Source organism: Camelus ferus, chromosome 16 (genome assembly GCF_009834535.1).
Source record: "Camelus ferus isolate YT-003-E chromosome 16, BCGSAC_Cfer_1.0, whole genome shotgun sequence".
Lineage (NCBI taxonomy): Eukaryota > Metazoa > Chordata > Mammalia > Artiodactyla > Camelidae > Camelus > Camelus ferus.
In genome coordinates, this window is record NC_045711.1 from 50,151,152 (window position 1) to 50,170,743 (window position 19,592).

General features: G+C 40.7%; 1 protein-coding gene and 1 pseudogene across 5 annotated transcripts in view; one reads left to right on the top strand and one right to left on the bottom strand.

The window, feature by feature from the left end:
- LOC106730806 (leucine-rich repeat-containing protein 37A) overlaps positions 1 to 17,731 on the top strand; it is a 29,545-nt gene extending 11,814 nt beyond the window's left edge. For all 5 annotated transcript variants that reach the window (XM_032498063.1, XM_032498059.1, XM_032498060.1 and 2 more), the window contains 10 exons: positions 424 to 504; positions 4,454 to 4,525; positions 5,079 to 5,153; positions 8,816 to 8,934; positions 11,020 to 12,716; positions 13,254 to 13,370; positions 15,577 to 15,623; positions 17,125 to 17,179; positions 17,261 to 17,400; positions 17,510 to 17,731. In XM_032498063.1, the coding sequence (XP_032353954.1) occupies positions 424 to 504; positions 4,454 to 4,525; positions 5,079 to 5,153; positions 8,816 to 8,934; positions 11,020 to 12,716; positions 13,254 to 13,370; positions 15,577 to 15,623; positions 17,125 to 17,179; positions 17,261 to 17,400; positions 17,510 to 17,606 (2,500 nt within the window). In that variant the 3' untranslated portion in view covers positions 17,607 to 17,731. The remainder of the gene's footprint in view (positions 1 to 423; positions 505 to 4,453; positions 4,526 to 5,078; positions 5,154 to 8,815; positions 8,935 to 11,019; positions 12,717 to 13,253; positions 13,371 to 15,576; positions 15,624 to 17,124; positions 17,180 to 17,260; positions 17,401 to 17,509) is intronic.
- The window catches only part of LOC102504571, a 117,917-nt pseudogene that overhangs the window by 50,405 nt on the left and 47,920 nt on the right, over positions 1 to 19,592 (bottom strand).

The following is a 19,592-nucleotide window of genomic DNA, read 5'->3' on the forward strand; positions in this document are numbered from 1 at the left end:
CATTTGGCAATATCTGGAGACATTTTTGGTAATCAGAACTATAGTTACGCTGCTGCCATCTGGTGGACAGAGGCCAGAGATGCTGCTAAACCCCCTACAGGGTACTAGAGAGCCCCCCACAACAAAGAGTTGTCTGGCCTAAAATGTCAGTAATACTGCCCTTCGCTAGAGAAGAAAGGATCACTTATCACAAATATTTATTGAGGATTTACCGTTTTGTATCTAATGCACCATGTATATAATCATGAAACTATAAATCACAAGCAACTATTTTCCAGTGAGATTTCTTTAGTGTATGGAAGGGATAATGAGGTCATGTTTCATTGTATATAAACTAGAATTACTGCCAAAGGATAATGTTCTGAAAGAATATTTTTTTCTTCTTCTTTTGCTTGTGTCTTTTTTTTTTTTTTTTTTTTGTAGCAATCTTGGTTGTAATTCAGTCACAGACCTGAGCTTTGGAACGTTCCGGGCCGCACATGGAATGCAGTTTCTACAGAAGGTGTAAGTGAAATAGATGAATACATGTAAAAAACTATGTTTTGGTTATTGGTAATTGGTTATCTGGGTGCAAGCTCACTGTGGATTCCAGAAATTATGTCTTGAGATCGATTCTTTTTTTTTTTCTTTCTTTCTTTTTTTTTTAAATGAGAAAACTAAGGTACAAAGAGGCCATGCGACTTGTCTAACTCATATATGGAGCACTTGGCTCTCCCTAGTACTGATGTTTGGCACGAGCAATAAAATAAAAGGCACCCAACAGAAACACTCAAATTAGCATTGTCATGGAATCCCATTGTTGTTGCTCCAGTATGGGAATAGTACTTGAAATTCCACTTTTGAATTTAATCCCTGCTCATGTGCAAAATTCCTAAATACTTAAAACTTACGCAGCACAGAGCTGCAAAGAACTAAGTTTAGCCCAGAATTCTTCAGGGAGCAAAAGGTATGGGTGCCTTCTCAAGTATTAGCTTCTTTTAAATGGTAAAGCAGAAAGAATTCTTGAACATCCACCACTCTCCCCAACCACCCAAAACATTATTTTTCAAAAAGTCTGTATGTCTGAAGTGAATTATCTGTGGCCAATAGGAACCTTTGAAATATGGATGTTTGTGTTAAGCTGTAGTGTGAAAAATATAAAGAAGATAGATTGCTATAGCTGAATTCTCTATACTTTCTTTTCTGACTACTTCTAATAAGAAGTGTGGGTTTTTCAGAACCTTGAAAATTCTGTGATTTCTCCATGTCACAAGCAGATCACAGCAGGTAGGTTCAGTGGTCTGCAGAGGATTTTAAACTCAAGGTGAAGAGTCTCCTCTAAATCAGGCTTTGGAAAAGACTCTTCTGTTTGTCTTGTGGTTCAGAAATCCAGTTTCACACAGATTTCTTTGGGTTAATGAAGGTGTCGAGCGTGCATCTGGAGCTGGACTAACAGTTCTGCAGATGCCCACCAGTGGCAGCCTCCCTCCCCTCCTCATTAGTTTGCTGGTATCTAACTTGTGGAAAGAGAACAAAGGGTCATTTTTTCTCTTGCCAGCGCACTGGAGAGGGGGCTCATTAGGTCCCTCCGCCAAGAGGTTTTAGTAGCATTGATACCATGTCTTAAACTCATGACCTTTCCTAAACATTTTGTAACACCGAAAGTCTCTTTTAGAATCTAAGTTTCCTTATGGTTATGTAGGCGAGCCAGGAGAAAAAGAATTGTGGAATCACAGTAGATAAAAATGAATGAATTTATTGGAAAACACTGAGTGCCATGTGCACTGTGTGTCTGCACTTCACTAAGTGCTGGTGTTACAGAGAAGAATAGGCCAAAGATTTTGTCCCCAAGAACCTTTCATACTGGAAGAAAAATGATGGTAAAACTTACTGAGAGCCATGCTAGCATCTCTGCAGCAGGGCAGCCAAGTAGGGAGGCAAGGAAGTAGAAAATGAGTAGTGGGTTAGAAAAGATGGTCAAGCAAGAGGCATGAGCCTGATCTTGAATTTCTGTGTTCTTCTGAAATGGCAACAAAAGTTAATGAAAGAATCAGAGCTGCTGTTGGAAATAAATTAATAGCTTTCCTAAAATTCATTCACGGTTACTTTCAAAAGATTGTGAGAATACAGTGTGTGTTGGGGGCTGGGCTCCTCCTTTGTTTTGTGCCAAATCTGGAAAGTCTAAAATGTGCCACCCCTCAAGTTGTCATTTTGTTGCCTATTACATTACTGAGGTGTTTGTAAGTTCAAATAATTGTTTACCTCTGCATTAAATAAGTCTGGAAAAGGGCCCCAGCTGAGGTGGATTTATCATCAACTAAATGAAGCTGAAGCTGCAGGGCTCCCCACTTGCCTAGGTCCCTTCCAAGGTCTTGGCAGGGGTCCTAGCAATTTTAGTGTTGATAACTTTGCATGTTTTTATTAGACAGGATTTTTCCAAAGTAGGTGATGTTCAAGACCCACAAAGCCTGGGTTTCAGGTAATTATAACTCAGTTTCTTGAATGAAACCTCTATGTTATTGACAAACCCCAGGTGAACAAGTGAGAGGTGTGCCAGAGTCTATTTTGAATGTGAAGTCCACCTCAAAGATGAGTCAAGAGCTAATTAATAAAGCAGCGTTTTTAACTTTGTGTTTTGTTTTGGTGGTGGGAGGTAACTCTTATTTATTTATTCTCCGAGGAGATACTGGTACTGCTAAGTTTATTTTCTTCTTGTCCTTAATTTTTGTCACTTTGATTACTGTGTGACTTGGTGTGCTCCTCTTTGGGTGGATCCTGTGTGGAACTCTCTGTGCTTCCTTGACGTGGGTGACTGTCTCCTTTCCCAAGTTGGGGAAGGTTTTGGTTATTAGGATGTGGGCTGTGTTTGAAGGCTCCCACTGTCATGTAGAGCAAAGGTCTAGGACAAGCTAAAGCAATGCAGATCTCACTGTCCTGACAGAAGTTAATGTGTTTTTCTTAAATAAATTGCTCCCTAGATTGCCACAAGCCCATTGGTTAAATTTCCAGAGTTCTGAGAAAGTTGATTCTGACCATTTTTGCAAGTTTTTTTGTTGTTGTTTTATGGAGGGATGAATTTTCAGATGTCCTCACTCCACCGTTTTTACTGATTAGCCTGCAATATGGTTTAAAATCTCTAAAGCCTCAGTGACCAGAGGCTAATTAAATATTTAATCATGGGAGATAATTGAAGAAAAGAAATAAAAGAGAAAGTGTGATTCTCATAGAGGCTCTCCCAGATTGGGAGATGAAATTTGAAAAGGTATTTCTATATTTAACGCCCTCAAAATTAAGGTTAAAGTAATAAGTTATTTTAAACACACTCCTTTTATCATTTTTTTTTTTTTTAAAATACAGGTTAAACACAGGATTTGGAGTCAGAACTGAGTTCAAATTCCAGCTCTGCTTCTTACTAGCTTGATGAGTTAGGACAAGTTATATAACTTCTCTGTGCCTTGGTTTCCTCATTTGTAAAGTGGGATAATAATATTATCTATCGCATAAGGTTACTGTGAGGATTAAATATTAAATGCTGATCATAGGTACCTGGCAATCCAAAAGGTGTTAGTTGTGATGATCTTTACTCTTTACAATATTCTGCAGAAGTACACTAATGATTCTTGAATAGAGTTAATTAACCTAAAGGCAAATTTTCTTCGTTTCTTTTGGGTTTTTAAAATTATTTTCTTTTTCTTGTTTGTTTCAAAGAATTGAGAAGAAAATCTATTCCAGCATTTTGGAATAAAAATTTGTTCAGAAAATGAATTCGTCACTTTGTTGATATATAAACAAAATAGTATTTATTCAACAAACATTTCTCAAGTACCTAATAAATACTAGGCACTGTGTCAGGCACGGAGATGACAATGACAATAAAGTATAGTCCTTGCTCTCATGGCGCTAACAATCCAGGAGACTGACAAGTAAGCAGGTGATCCCACACACAGTAGCAAAGGGTGTGATAGAAGAACACACATGGGAGTGTGCAGTGGGAGTGTGGGTCTCCCCAGTTCCTCTTGTATTTTTCTCTTCAGCTCCAGAAGCAAGGGATTGGTCCCACTTTTGTCTTTAACTGGGTAGTTTAAAACATGCAATTTAAAAAATTTCTAGAGATGAAAGAAAAATGCCTTCATTTATGGAGGACACTAGAAATAGTATTTCTTACAGAGGAAGGGCTTCCTACCAGCATAGTCCCTTCTAGGGCTTTTGACCTAAAAAGTTTTTTGGCATATGTTTTTCTTTGCTATCCACTTCCCCCTCTATTTTTTTCTCTTTCTATTCTCTACTTTATCATCTAGACACCTGGGTAGTTCCCAAATGAAGAGTGCTTTACAATTTCTAAGGGTGATTTATAGGTAAATTCAGAAAATGACTTTTTTTTTTTACTTTTAAGTTTCATACCAAACAGACGAATATAAACTTTCATGGACATTACTGAAAATACAGATAATTTTACTGTCATTCTATTTTTCAGAATTCTCAGTCATAATCCTTTGACAACAGTTGAAGATTCTTATCTTTTTAAATTGCCAGCATTAAGATATTTGTAAGTATTGCAGCAGTCTTATGGCTCTTGAGTTGATTTCTGCTCTTTTTTACTTCATCAGAGATTGAGGATTTTGGCTAAGAAGTCATAATTTAAATTTTAACTGGGTTATTGAGGTAAGAGTTATTGGTAAAGAAAAGGATTAAGAAAGGATGTATATGGGTAAGACAGCCAGCAGAGGAAGAAAATTGTGTTGAAAACACTTACAGAGATCAGACACGTAAAAATAAGATTTATCCCAGAAAGCAAAATGGAATAAGGTGTACATTATTTAAAAAAAAAAAAAAGTAATCAAGAGAGGTGGATGCAGTTGAGATTGAGAGGTAGGATAATGGTAAAAAAAAGAAAAAAGAAAAAGATGGTCCTGTTCAGCACCAAGGTCAGTAATTTAATGATGCAAATACATTTAAATTTTTTCAATAAGAGCTCCCTGGGATTATTGTCTATGGCAAGTAAGAAGCCAGAATTGAAATAATCACATATTAATTATCTTCTTAAGTGTAGAATTTTTGTCTTTGGGTTTATATCATGCCTGTGTGGGCTTTTCCTTCAGAGACCTGGGAAAAACAGAAGTCTCACTTACAACAATTGAAAGAATCCTCATGATGAGCCTTGAATTAGAAAAACTGTAAGTTGATTTTTATTACATTTATTTTCAGTTAATTGTTTTTTTTAAGTTTTATTATTTCCTTAAGTCAAGTTTATTGTTGTATAAGTTCCATGATTTTCATATAGTAGAATTCACTCTTTTTATAGAGTTTGCTGTGTTTTGACAAATGTGTAGTTATATAGCCACCCCCACATCTGAGATATAGAAAACTTCTGCAGCCCCAAAAGTCACCTCATGTCCCTCTGAGGTCACTCCCCTCCTCCCACCACCAGCCCTGGCAACCAGCAGTCTGATTGTTGTCCTTATAACTTTGCCGTTTCCAGAATGCCTTGTAAGTTAAGTCATAGGATATGTGGCCTTTTGTTCTTGGCTTCTTTCACTTAGCCAGTCTCTGGAGATTCATCCATGCTGTTGCACCTGTCCGTAGTTCATTTCTCTTTATTGCTGAGTAGTGGTCCAGTTGTGTGGATATACAGTTGTTTATGCATTCATCAGGGGATGAATATTTGAATTGTTTCTAGTTTTTTTGGCTAAGAATAAAGCCGCTAAAACCCCTCATGTATGTGTAAACATACATTCTGTGTGAATGTATGTTTTCATTTCTTTGGGACAAAATACCTAAGGATGGGATTGCTGCATCCTATGCTAAGTGCATGTTTAACTTTTTAAGAAACTGCTAAACTGTTTTCTACAGTGACCGTACCATTTTGCATTCCCTTTAGCAGTGCAATAGAGTTGCAGTTGCTCCACAGCTTTACCTGATCCTTGTATTTCAGGTTTTAAGAAAAATTTTAATCTATTAGGTATGTATGTATACTTCCATTTGTCTTGGGTAAATACCTGCCAGTAGGATGGCTGGATCATTTGTAGGTGTATGTTTAAATTAAAAAACTATTTTCCATAATTGTCCAGCCATTTTACATCTCTACCAGCAGTGTACGAGAGTTCCATTTTCTTCACATTTTTGCCAACAGTTGCTATGATCGTTATTTTTAACTTTAGATAGTTTAATAGTTACATAGTGGCATCTCAGTGTAGCATGCCTAGTGATTAATCATGTCAAACATCTTTTCATATGCTTCTTTTCCATCTGTGTATCTTTGAATTTTTTATCTATATTTTTGATTGAGTTTTGAGTGTTCTTTATACATTCTGGAAACAAATCCTTTATTCAATATGTAATTTGCTAAGTATTCTGTGATTTAACTTCATTCTCTCAAGAGTCTTTCACAGGGCTGAAATTCTTAAATGGTCATGTCTTATTTGTCTGTTTTTTTTTTAATGGACAATGCTTTTGGTGTTGTGTCTAAGAAATCTTGTTTAAGTCAAGGTCATAAAAAATTTCCCATTTCTCAAAGTTTTATACTTTTAGATTTTATGTAAAGATCTTTGAACCAATTTGAGTTCATTTATGTATATGGTTTGGATTGAATTTTTTTTTTATGTGGGTATTCAATTGTTTCAGCAAAATTTGTTCAAAAGACTATTCCTTCTCTACTCAACTGCCTTTGAAGCTAAAAGTCAATCTGTCCATATCGCTCTAGTTTTGGACTTTATATTTTGTTCCTTTGATCTTTTTGTCTATCTTCCCACTCATATCAGAATATCTTGAAAATGTAGCTTCGTAAGTCTTGAAATCAAGGTGGTGTTAGTTCTCCAACTTTGCTCTTTTTCATAGTTGTTTCAGTTATTCCAGGAATTTCCATGTGAAGTTTAGAATTAGCCTGTCACTTTCTATTGAAAAGCCTACTGGGATTTAGATCTGTAAATCAATTTGGGAAGAATTGACGTCTTAACAATATTGAATCATCTGACCCATGAACACGTTATACCTCTCCATTTACTTAGGTCTTCCTTAACTTTTCCCAGCAATATTTTGTAATTTTCAGTGTGCAGATGTTCTACATCTTTTGTCAGAGTTTTTCTTAAGTATTTTATACTTTTAATGCTACTGTAAGTAGTGTTTTAAAACTTTAATTTCTGATTATTTGTTGAGAGAAATTAGTTTTTGGTATATTGGTCTTGCAGTCTGCAAATTTAATAACTCATTTATTAGTTTCAGTAGTTTTTTTGTAGACCAACACTGTGTCACATCCAGTTATTATCATTAATCCTTTCATGTGGTTCTTTTCCTGGCCTCAAGTAACTCCTCACACACATGCACTGACCAGTACTTTGTTGAATACTCAAGAGATCCCTCTGCATATCTCCAGAGTTCTTTGTCTGTGCACCTCTTTTTCTCTCTAGTGCTGTGCTTTGTGAACTCTAGTCACCTTGATTTTCCTGGACTCTTCCAATTCCTCAGTCAGGGAGTCCTCCAGTTTCTGTCTGAGTCTCTCCTCCCTGTACCATGACCTGGAAACTCTCTGAAAGAAGTAAACTAGGGGAGTCATAGGGATCACTTCATTTTTATTTCCCATCTCTTGGGGATGACTGAACTTTATTGCAAGAGGTCCGATTTCTTGAGAACTGTTGTTTCATATATTTAATCTTTTTTCCCCCCACATTGTTTCAGATAGGAGGTTAAATATTTCTGTTACTTCATCTGGGCCAGAAGTCAGTAACATTCTTAAATCTGTTTAGATACAGGGTCCAATCAAAGATTAGGTATTGCATGTCATGTCTTTGTTTCCTTTAACCTAGAACATTTCTCTACTGGTTTTTTGTCGTTATTGTTGGTCTTCTACGACATTGGCATTTTTGCAGAGCCTAAGCCAGTTTTTTAAAATTGCCCCACAATCTGAATTTGTCTATGTCTTAATTAGATTCAAAGCAAGCATTCTGAGGAAGAATAGATAGCCTGGTGATATATCCTTCCTACTTCATCACTTCAGGTTGCCTGATGCTAAGTTTGACCACTTGATTAAAGTGGTATCTTCGTATCTCTCCATTGTACAGTTATCTTTTCCCTTGGTAAGTAATAAATATTCTATGCGGTGATAGTTTGGAATCAGTGAAGATCCTACTTTCACTCTTCACCCAAGTCTGCATCAATGATAATTTCATTCTGAATTGAGTGTCACACTGGTAGTTGCAAAATGGCACTTCCCTAATTCTCTCTGTCCTTCTACATTATTAGCTGGCATTGTTCTGTAAAGAAGTGCTCCCCCGACTGAGTATTATTATGAACTCACATGCTTTTCTTTAATATAATTGTTTTACTTCATTGTTTTTCTCCTGAATGTTTAGGTTATCCAGAGTTGGTGAATGTGATCTGTTATTATTTAACCACACTTTTTTTAATCCCCAGAGTAATTTCTAATACATTTCCTACTCACAACTAGGAATTGAGAAAGGGACTCCAGAAGTTGGGGACTTACTCAGACTCTTCTTGGAAGTCTGCTTTCTTCCTGTGCACTCTCAACCCAAAGTGAGACTTTAGGGTTGGGAGGAGATACTTCTGAATTAAACTACAGATCAGTGTCACCCAACTCTAATCCCTGTCACCTTCTTCCTAGGCTCACCAACACCCACTGCCATCCTTACGCTTCTGTTGGACACTTCTGTCTCTGTATTTATTTACAACAGTTAAGAGCAGCAGTTGGCCAACTGATGCCTGTCCAGTTCTCCAGGCCATGTGCCCTAATAACTCCTTTCTTCACTGCCCTGTGGTGGCCTTGGCCTGCCTCCCTACTCAAGTCACTCCTTTACCACTAATTTAATTCTGTTTCCATTTATAGAATCTTACCTAGCCGTCGGACCTGCTGCCTCTGCCAATTTAAAAATACTATTGAAGTTGTCTGCAAGACAGTCAAACTGCACTGTGACAGGGACTGCCTGACAGAGACCACACATTGTGGTGAGTCTGAATTGTCTGATAATAGATTTTTAATTTTTTTTAATTTGTTTTTAATCAGTGATGATAAAATGTTTATAAACAATTGATGTAATAGAATTATTTTCTTTATTTTTATTCATTCAGAGTTTCAATTCCCTAAATTTCTAAGACCCCCCTCCCTTGCTAAAAGTCAGATTCTCAGTTACATTACGAAACTCATAATACCTCAGTTACATTGTTAGCTTAGTAATGTAACTGATTCACATACATAGAGGAACAAGAGAAAGGCATGGAAGCAGGAAGGGAATTAACATTCACGGCCACATACTGTATACTGTGCTCTGTGTTGGATGCGTTATCCCCAAATGAGAACTTTTTCATACACTGCATCACAGTTTGTAAACCGATTTAATATCCATTAGGTCTCAAGTACCCTTTGTCTTTGGGGCAAGTGTAAATATGTTTTTGTTTATTTTGTTTACTTTTGCAGTTTTATAAAAGAATACAAGTGGTGGTGTTTTATGTTTTATTTGGAGCCTGAGAGTTTCTGGTTCCGTAACCAGAAGCTGCTACCTAGCCCTTCCAGTGGATGGGATGGCTCTTTTATTCTTAGACTGTCCAGCTCTGAATCTCAAGCATTTCTATACGCAAAACACTAAGATGCTTTCAAAGATTTTTGTATACATTAGATTTACTGGCACTTAACTTAATGACTTCCAAAATATGCTTTCATGCCCAGATAGCTTGAATACTAGGTCCCTAAGAATGAGCTGGAGCACATTATAAATAATAACATTTTGCTACTGACAGAAAAACGTTCCTTATTTTCCAAACTTTTTTTTTTTTTTTTACTGATTATATTATTCCCTTCTCCCTCAGAAGTGGTCAGAACAGGCATTTTAAATCTCCTCTCACGGTGAGCAAAAGCAAGATCAGAGGCGTTAAGTGCTGTGGCCTAGTGCCTAGATCTTCTGTGCCTGGTTTCGGGCTGTCTGTGACCTCTTGTTCCTCCTTTCTCATGAACCTTCACCTCTTCCTCTGACCCTCACCTCCTCCTCTGACCCTAACCACCGCCACCAAAAATACTTCTAATCCTGGAAGAGAGACCCAGCTGCACAGGGGTACACATGACCTTCAGAAAGTTGGAAGCTTTTTTTTTTTTTTTAATGTTTTTGTTTATTTTTAGAGGGGAAGTAATTAAGCTCCTCTATTTATTTTTAACGGACGTGCTGGTGATTGAACCCAGGACCTCATGTATGGTAAGCAGGCACTCTACCCCTGAGCTATACCCTCCACCCCAAGTCAGAAGCTCTTGATGGGTCCCCAGGTAAGGCTGGGAATACTAGGAGTGAAATGAAATGAAACCAAAGTAGGCATCTGACAACAGTTGCTTTTTCCCATCCGCATTTTAGGACTTCAGGTATTCCATTGATTTGTTGAACATTCCACATTTGCATACAGCCTGGCAAATCTCTTAACCTGCACTCCAGATCCCTGCCCACATGTTAGCGGAAAGCCAGGGTGGACATGGTGTTTCTCTCTGTATAGAGCCTCCTGTCATGGGGACTGGGATATATGGGAGCAGGAACCAAGAAGTGGAATTGGGGGTAAGCAGAAAAGATCACATCGAAATGAGGACCTGTTAGCAGCGGGTGTTGTTGTGATCACCTGTGAGGGGAGCAGGACACGAGCACACTGCGGAGGCGGAGAGCGGAAGCCTTGTACTCCTCTGCGTCTGAGGCAGGGCGGGGTAGGGTGTATGGAAGTGAGGAGTCACAGTGGGTCTGCAGAGCATCCTGCTGAGTGGGGAACAGCTGTCTTCCAGCCTTGACTTCTCTTGAGTGCTGGGCAGTTGGCCCCTGGAAACCAGTGGAATAATCCTAAGCACTGTTACTCTGTTTCACACCATGGGATTTTCTGAGTAGATAGCCAGTTTTTCAAAATATATCTTTTTCACCTTCTGTTGTGAGGTTTCTTTTTCACTCTGTGAGTGGCACCCAGACGTTTGCTGATTTCTAATTTATTTGACTGGGATATGTGGCTGTGGATTGGCAAAAAGCTGTCCATCAGCCTTCAGTTATCAAAAAGACTCTTCTTTTTTGACAGGTGAAGAAGCAGCTGTAGGGAACATAGAAGGATCGTTCATGAAGGTGTTAGAAGCCCGGAAAAATAATACCAGCACCGAGCTGATTATTGAGTCAGAGAAGGCGTCCTCGGACAAACATGATGTCAGCTTCTTAGCCTTCGTCGATGAACAGCTAGACTTTAATGACGAAACTGATGTTATCAGTGCACTAAATTATGTACTGCCTTATTTCTCGGAGGGAAATCTAGAAGATTTAGAAACAGCATTTTTACCATTCATTAAACTTCTTTTTTTACATCTACAAGATGGAGATAAGCCCCTGGGTTATTTGGGAAAAAACACAAGGAACCGTTTTGTTAAACCTGAATCCAACAATTTACTTTATAAAAATAAACTGCAGACATTCTATCATCTGAAAAAATGGGCAGATTCAGAAATGCAAAAAAAAATTGATGAAGTTAAAAAGAAGGAAAAAACTGCCAGGCATGTACATGCCGATCCTTTGGGTCACAAATTATGGCAGACCTTTCAAAAGGAATTGGACACTGCCCAACCACAGGAAAACAGCCCAGCAAAGACTGAGAGTGTAGGGGAAAGGCTGCAGGGAGTGGACTGGGTCCTCAAGGACCCAGATGTTATCATCAAAGAAAGTGTCAATGAACTGAATCATTGGGGGAAACAGAATGCCCAGCCAGCTGCGGAGAACACTGCCAAGCAAGAGGCGCTCAGGAGGCTGGCCCCAGGAGCCAGGGGGCAGCTTCACATTTTGCGGAAGCCCCGGAAGTTAGTGGGAAGCTCTTTCAACACAAAACCTTCGTTTATAAATGAAGATAAAGCAGCAGTCTCTTCTTTCCTGCCTCCTGCCTCCACTCCTCCTAAATCTGAGGTTAAACAGGAATCAAAAGACTTATCCTACACTATTTTAGAAGATGCAGAAAGTATAGTTAGAAATATGGAAGCTTCTAAACCAACCTCACGTCCCAGAAAAAAACACATGTTCCTTGGTCCTCGCTCTCGTGCGATGCACAGAGCATTCCAGGCTGAAAGGAATCACCATTTGAAAAGGGAAGAGCTACTCAGAATATCTGCAGGCGGGCCTCCATCCTCTTCAGTGAGGAGCCTCATAAATCCTCCTTCACGAGAAGCTATTTCTTCAGAGGAACAACTGAATTCTCAGGAAAATCCTCTGGAAGAATTTTCTCCTTCAGACCCTCTTGTAGGAAAGGCGACTCTGCCAGAAGAAGCTATGTCTGAAGTCGCTGCCCGTACGGATGTTCCCAGCACATATTCTGTTACTGCAGGCAACTTTATGCCAACTGTTGAACACACGGACGAAACACAACAGGAATACCACAACGTGGGTACTGAATTACCCTCTAAACCCACCGGCTTCACTTCCCCAGGGCCTTCATCCTTGGGTGATCAGTTTGAAATCCAGGTAAACCAGCAGCTACGGTCCATCATCCCGAATGATTATATGAGAAGCCTTATTTCACACATGATCCGGACTCTGAAACTGGACTGCACTGAGACGCACGTGAAGCTGTCCTGTGCCAAGTTCTTCACCAGAACAGGCCTCCTGATAAAGCTGCTCAGTGAACAGCAAAAAGCAAAGATGTCCAAGGCAGAGGGGAATACCGACCTATGGAAAGCTGAGAACTATATCAGTGAGAGCACAGAAGACCGGAGTGAACAGACAAGGATGGAGTCAAATGAGGTGAGGACAATGCCTGAAACAGGGGACCTGGACTTTTACTCAGTGTAGGACATGCCATTGAAGTGCCAAAGCAGGAAGACCAGGGGCTCCTGGTCTGTATCTTACCCATGAAACTGGCTAAGACAGCGATCTCCCACTGTGCTCATTTAGAGAATGGTGCCACTATTCCTAGGGGAGCCTTAACACACAAGGTGAATTGTTAGGAGAAAATGCTGATGATAAGATTAGTAACACATGAGATCTGGTATGTTGTTTAAGAACCTATAAGCTACTCACTTGAAAGGATGGGGTTTAGAGTAGTTTAAGAATAGTTTGCTAAGGGGGAGGGTACACCTCAAGTGGTAGAGCACATGCTTAGCATGCAAGAGGTCCTGGGTCCAATTCCCAGCACTTCCTCTAAAAATAAACAAACCTAATTACCTCCCATCCCCCACCCACAAAAAAGGAAGAGTGAGCTATTGTCTGAATAGTTTTAAGAATAGTTAGAGTTCATCTTTTCTCTTTGTTTTTAAAAGAAATTACTCTTTACTTTTTTAGCTCACAGAAGAAGTTCCGGGGTCCAGCTATACCAACAAACTCATCTTCACAATATCACTATCTGTGACAGTAACTGCAGTAGTGGCAGTCTTGGTTATAAATTTCTGCCTTTTTGAGGTAAGGACAATTGAGATTCAGAGCCCTACTCCATAGTCCTCTTCATTCACAAGAACTGAGATAGGCTTTGGTCTTTTATGGAAGTTATTTGCCCGGGATTCTTAAAGGAGCTCCAGTCCCAGGGGGTCTCTGTGGAACTGAACCCAAGGTAACAAGCCATTAGACTATTTTGAAAAGTCAAGTTTATAAGAAGGCCAGAGTTGACACGGTAGTAAAATTTCTTCAACTCAAAACACTGCACCTCACCAGTCACTCTCATTCCTTCACTGCTTTCTTTCCTTGTTGGGTGAAATGGTAAGATACATCATCTCCACCCTCCTGGAGCCTTCAGTCACTGTGGGAGGGCTAAAAGGACATGGCTGAGAGAAGTGTGATCTTGTCGATTCATTAGATTTACTTCCAGCTTTCTTCTCTGGTGTGTAAGATATTGTGCAGGTAGGTTCCATCAAAATATTGTTAATAAAATCCTGCCTCAGGCTCCTCTGAAGTGTGTCCTTTTGTTGTAGTTCTGTTCTCAAACCGTAGCCTGCCGACTGTGCCGTGGAGGCCTGTCTCTGCAGGCGGACGTCCTCTGCTTGTGTAAACACAGAAGCCCTGTCTGTAGAACAGATGATTTCTCACTGACGAGTAATAATTTTGCATTCTGATTTCTGATCAATGCTGTGATACCGATAAAGTGAGACTGCCTCGATAGGAAGATGTGAGATCCCTCTTGGTGAAGACAGAGTCTGATTTCTGAGTCTAGGAACCTGAGGACTAGCGTGGGGTCAGCTTGCTAGTCATTATTGGCCATTGCCCAGACTGTGCCCCCTGCATTTCCAGGTGACATATGGCCTTGTGCTTTTGTAGAATTTCTATAAACTCATTTTTTATTGCTTTAATTGCTATGTAGTTTAAACTTGCATTTGTATTTATTTATATCATTTCATTATTTCCTCTCCCCACTAAGTTTTTTCAGGACAGGGACCATGCAGTGTTTTTCCTAAAGTTGACAAAAATGATGTTCAGTGGAAGAGAGATGACGCATTATGTCAATTCCACAATGAGAAGTAATGCAACATATTTATTTGAAGTAGCTAGAGAGCCCAGCAATCGACAGACCCATGTGTTCTTTGAATTTGTTTTGTTTTTTTGTGTAGTTGAGGTAGGGGATCTAACTTCTTCCCCCTGCATGAAAATCGAATTGTTTCAAAGTTTTCTACCGAATGTTTCATTCTTCCTTCACTAATCTAAAAATACTGTCTTTATCTGGACACTGTTCTATTGATCCAGTTATCTTTTCCTATACCGGTACCAGTACCACACCGCCTAATTCCAGTTGCTCTGGAACATACTGTATAAATGGTAGGGTAAGCTCCTGCTCTTTGACCATCTTTTTCATACTATTCTTGCACAGTTTCTCTACCAAATGTCAACTAGCCAGGTTTTGTTGAAAATTTATCTTGGATTTAAATAGAACTGCATTGAATTTGTAGGTTAATTTGAGGAGACTTGATATCTTTACAACATTTTAGGAAGATGGTATCCCATGCCATGTATACATTTTTCACTTTAATGCCCTTCAGAAGAGTTTTAACGTTTTCATCACAGAGATCTTATACACTCTCGGTTAAGTTTATCCCTAGGTACTTTATGCAGTTTTATTGATATTGTAAATGGGATATCTCTTCTATTTGTTAGTTATTTGTGTTACATAGGAAAGTTTTTGAGGTTTATACGTTGATCTCTTGATTTTGTATGTAGCCATCTTCCTGAATTCTCATATTGCTTCCAAGCTAAAGGATGTCCATCATTTCATATGCAAATGTGCTCGTCTCTTCCTTTCCAGTGTTTTTCTTACTGCAGTGATGAGGACCTCCTCAACAGTGACCAGTCGTGGCCATATGATAGGCATCCTACTCTTATTCTTGGCTTTAAAACCATGCTTAGGTTCCTGGTAGATATTTTTGTTTCCCTACTTCTAAGAATTTTTATTAGGAATTATCTGTTACCTAAAACAATCAATAAAATGTATTGCCAGCTGCACGCAAGATCCTAAGTTGGGTACTGTGAAAGAGGCAAAAGGATTATTGAACAAGACCGCATTCCTTCCACAAAAAAGTCTTCGTCTCCCTGGATAGATAAGACTTAAAATAAAAAGGAATGAATAAAAATTTGGAGATAGTCATTGTGATGAATAATTCTGATCATGTTTCTTCCAAAACAGATTTATTCTCGCAGAACAGCAGCAAAGGGCCATAAAAAAAGCGTAAGGTAAATACTACTCTGGTAACTTTTTATTTTTCGTTTTACTTTTGTGGGGGAGGTAATTAGGTTTATTTATTTTTAACGGAGGTACCGAGGATTGAACCCAGGGCCTCGTGCATGCTGAGCAGCTCGCTCTACCACTGAGCTGTACCATCCCCCTAGTCTGGTAATTTTTGAAGTAGGATTTTAGAACTAGAGGAGAACTTACACCTCATCTATTTCAATCTCTTCAGTTTATAGTGAAGAAAGCACAAAAGGCAGGAAGAATATTTATTTATCGTAATGCTTTACCTGAATTTATTTACCAGCAAAACTAGCTCCCCAGCCAAAGCTGAGTTGGAAAGGGACAGGCCCAGATGCTCTGCTTTTCCTAGTCCTTTAAGGGAAGAAGGGGGAGGGGGAGAGGTTTGGGTTGTTACCGGTTCCTGCTGGTGGTGGCCATCAGGCCGGGCTGGGCCAGTGGCCTTGGAGGTCCTGCGGTTAGGGAAGACCACATGGTTCTAGGATTTGAGGACCAGCCTCACTCAAAGTTGTTGGAAAGGAGAATATATGAGTCCTTCCTAGAAAGTGACAGGAAAACTCCCCCTGTCATCTTGCTGGTTTTTCAGGCCCCTACACTCTATTCCCTTTATCCAAACCTCTTAGAATTTTAACTGGGAGAAACTTTAGACAGTCATTTGTTTCTTCCTTTTATATTAAGGAAATGGAGAAAGAGAGGGAAAAGGTCTTGCCCCATGGCCATACAGCTAGTGAGTATCAAACAGATGGTTCTTTTCCACTGAGGACTTCACTGATCACACTGCTTGGGCTGTGAGCTACATTTTATGTCACAAATTAGCAACACATACTATAGGACACAAGGAGTTTCTAAAACAAACTTACTATGCAGTCTGATTTTTTTCCTATTGTATGTATATTCCAAAAGGAATATTTTGTGTTTTAGTGCTGGTCATGGCCTTTAAACTGATTTCACAATTCACTTAGCATTGGGGACAGCCTGCGGTGTGAAAGTCAGTGAGTCAGATAACTGCTAGTTGGACTCGGGTTTACTTGGTGTGATTCAGCTTACAGGACAAAGCAGCTAGGAAAATAGGGGCTCCCCCCACCCAGCCCCCAGCACGTGCTGCCTGTGAGACTGCGTCTGCAGAGGGCTGGGGTGAACACTTCGAGTCACATGCTTCTGCCCCGCACGGCTATGCAGGGTCTTCCCTGCACGAGGGCACTTGGCAGGGCCGAGCAGGCGAGTGGGGCTAGAAAGTCTGGCCGAACTCTGTGCCCGGCCACACGCAGAGGCCTGTCCAGGGGCACTGGGGGCCCATCTCAGACAGGCATGCAGAGCTTCTGGGAGCCCAGTGTGCATGGAATTATCATCAGGGTCCAGGTGTGTGGTGCCTTTGCTGGTGGTGAGTGTTCACTGAGGTGCCCATTTAGTCCTAATAAGACGAGACAGACACTGTGAGGTGTGGAAAGTGGCACGCATCACTAATTGTGTGTGTTTTCTTCCAAGGGGCTTCTTTTGGTTTGTGCTGCGTAGAAAATGCCCAGAGGAAAGCGAGAGTCAGGTAAATCTCAGGAGGATAAAGCACTGTTGCCAGCGAAAGCAGGGGAGACGCAGAACAAATGTCCCCCTTTTTCTGTTCTAGGAGAACTTCTTCTGGAGGATGCAGCCGCTCTGGTTCAGGGACTTGTACAGACCTCTCAGTGCCACACGCAAGAAAAAAATGGCGCAGAAGCTACATGATGAGTCTTCTGATGAGGAAGAGATTTTCAGTAGGGTTGCGAGGTAAGTGATCGGGGACAACTTAAACTTCTCATCCAAATGAGGAAATAATGAAAATTTTAACTGTCCCTTTCAAGAGTAAAGGCCCTCAGCACTGTTGTTCTTACCACAGGGCACCCAGAGATGGCGCAGCTGACGTGATTCTGACTATCGAGCTGGAAGAGCCGGATGAGGAGAGTGAGACGGCACCGGGGAGCGACGCGGTGTGAGCCCCGTCCCGCCTCAGGCCGCCTGTGCATTTTATTTTCTAAAAACAATAACCTTTACAGTAATTTTTGGTCCTTATGTATTTTTTCCCAATTAATATCTACTAAAGGTATAACTATTATCATAAGGAGGTCTAAAGACCGTCTGTCTTTAAATATTGGTTAGGGATTCTTAACTGGGATGTGCTCCAGCAAAGATAGTAAAGAAAGCAAGAAGAGAACGGAGCCAGGAAAAGGCCCAACCCGGGAAGCAGGGAGGGGCAGTTCCAGGATGGCAGCTGTGTGACCGGCCGAGGAGGTGACTAGCACACACTGGAGCGCAGAACCTGGAGGAGGGGGCTCTGAGGGAAGTGGGCGCTCCTAAGCCCCAGAGCTCTGGAGCGCTGAGGACACGGCAGGGCAGAGAGTGCAGAGAGGGACGGAGAGGGCACTGAGCACCCGGCTCTCAGGAGGGGACGCGAATGCAATCTGAGTCCATTATTAAGCTCTACGGGGAACAATATTTACACAGTCACAATTGTGTAAAAACTACCAATTATCTGGAAATAGTGACATAACTAAACCTCAAGAATGGACTAGGAGTGGGGGTGCAAAAGAACTAACTCGTCAATGTTATCAGGAATCCAATAGACAGAGTTTAAAATAGATAAATCAAGAACTAGACGTGCAAAGAGATGCGAAGGAAAGCACCAGAAAATTCAGCTAAAACCTGCTCCCTAGAAGGAAGCCGCCCCGTGCGCTGGCTCAGGAAGGCAGGTGAGGAGCCCATCAGGGGCAAGGCACTGTGGTGGGCAATACTGTTTCACTTAATACTATTTGAACTGTACACTACACATATCATACAGTTTTTGGTTCATTATTTTGTGACTCCCTCTCCAGCTTTATTGAGGTATAATTGATAAATAACTTAAACATGTGAATCCATTTTTTAAAGAAGAGTGAGAGGAACCAGTGTCCAGAAGCCAGGAGAGCACGAGCTATTGCAGTGTCGAGAGAGGCAGCTGCATTAATACTACTTTGATGATTTTAATCAGTTGCCAAGTAAGGATGTATCTGGGTCCAGACAAGAAAAGATCTCACTCCATTGCTCAGAAGAGCAGTGGAAGGCAGGATTTTGACAGGATTGGGAAGGCAGAAATACTCAGACTGTAGTAATAATAGCCAGTCATCATCCGGTGCTTACTATAGACCAAAAACTGTCCTAACAATGTTATCTTATTTAATCTGACATTTTCCTCAATTTACAGATGAGGAACTGAGGCTCAGTGGGGTAATGGGACTTCCCTGAGGTCACACACTCTGGGCCCTCTGACTGAGGCTAAGGGGCCAGAGGATGTTGTGACTAACTTCTCTTTTCTGAACATCAGTAAAATTCAATTTAGCAGTTTCTATCTTCAGTGCTCTCTCAAGGGGCCTGTGAAAAACACTGACACTGTGGCAGTTGTCTTAGCCCCACATTTGCTGGGTTGCCCTGGGCCCCCACTGTGTTGGGGAAGGCCCGGCAAACATCATGGAGTAGAGCTGGGATTCAGATTTAAGCATTTCTGGATCCAGAGCTCACTTGCTGGGCCACTGAACGACTTCACTTCTCGTTACCTCTCCAGCTAGAATCAGAAAGAGCTGAATGGGAATCCTACCATTCATTAGTTGTGTGGACTTGGGCCCCCAAGTCACTGAACCTCTCTTATCTCTGTCCTGTGGGGTAGTAAGGGGACTACCTTCCAGCTGGTTGGTAAGGACAAGTCACAATTCCAACCTGGCAAACGGTAGGAGCTTCTGTCTCCTACCAAATGCCAAACCCTTACCCTCATCTCCTAGGTTAGGACAGAGTGTCGCATTTTATTATGCTTCAGATCCACTGGTGTAGGGGACAGGGGGCTGGTCACACTCAAGGTTTTAAACCCCATCTCAAAGTGACTCTTTAGGGTAGGGGTGGGGTTTAGGAAACTGCTTCTCGGACCTGTCCCCAGGGACACTGCATGCCTTCGG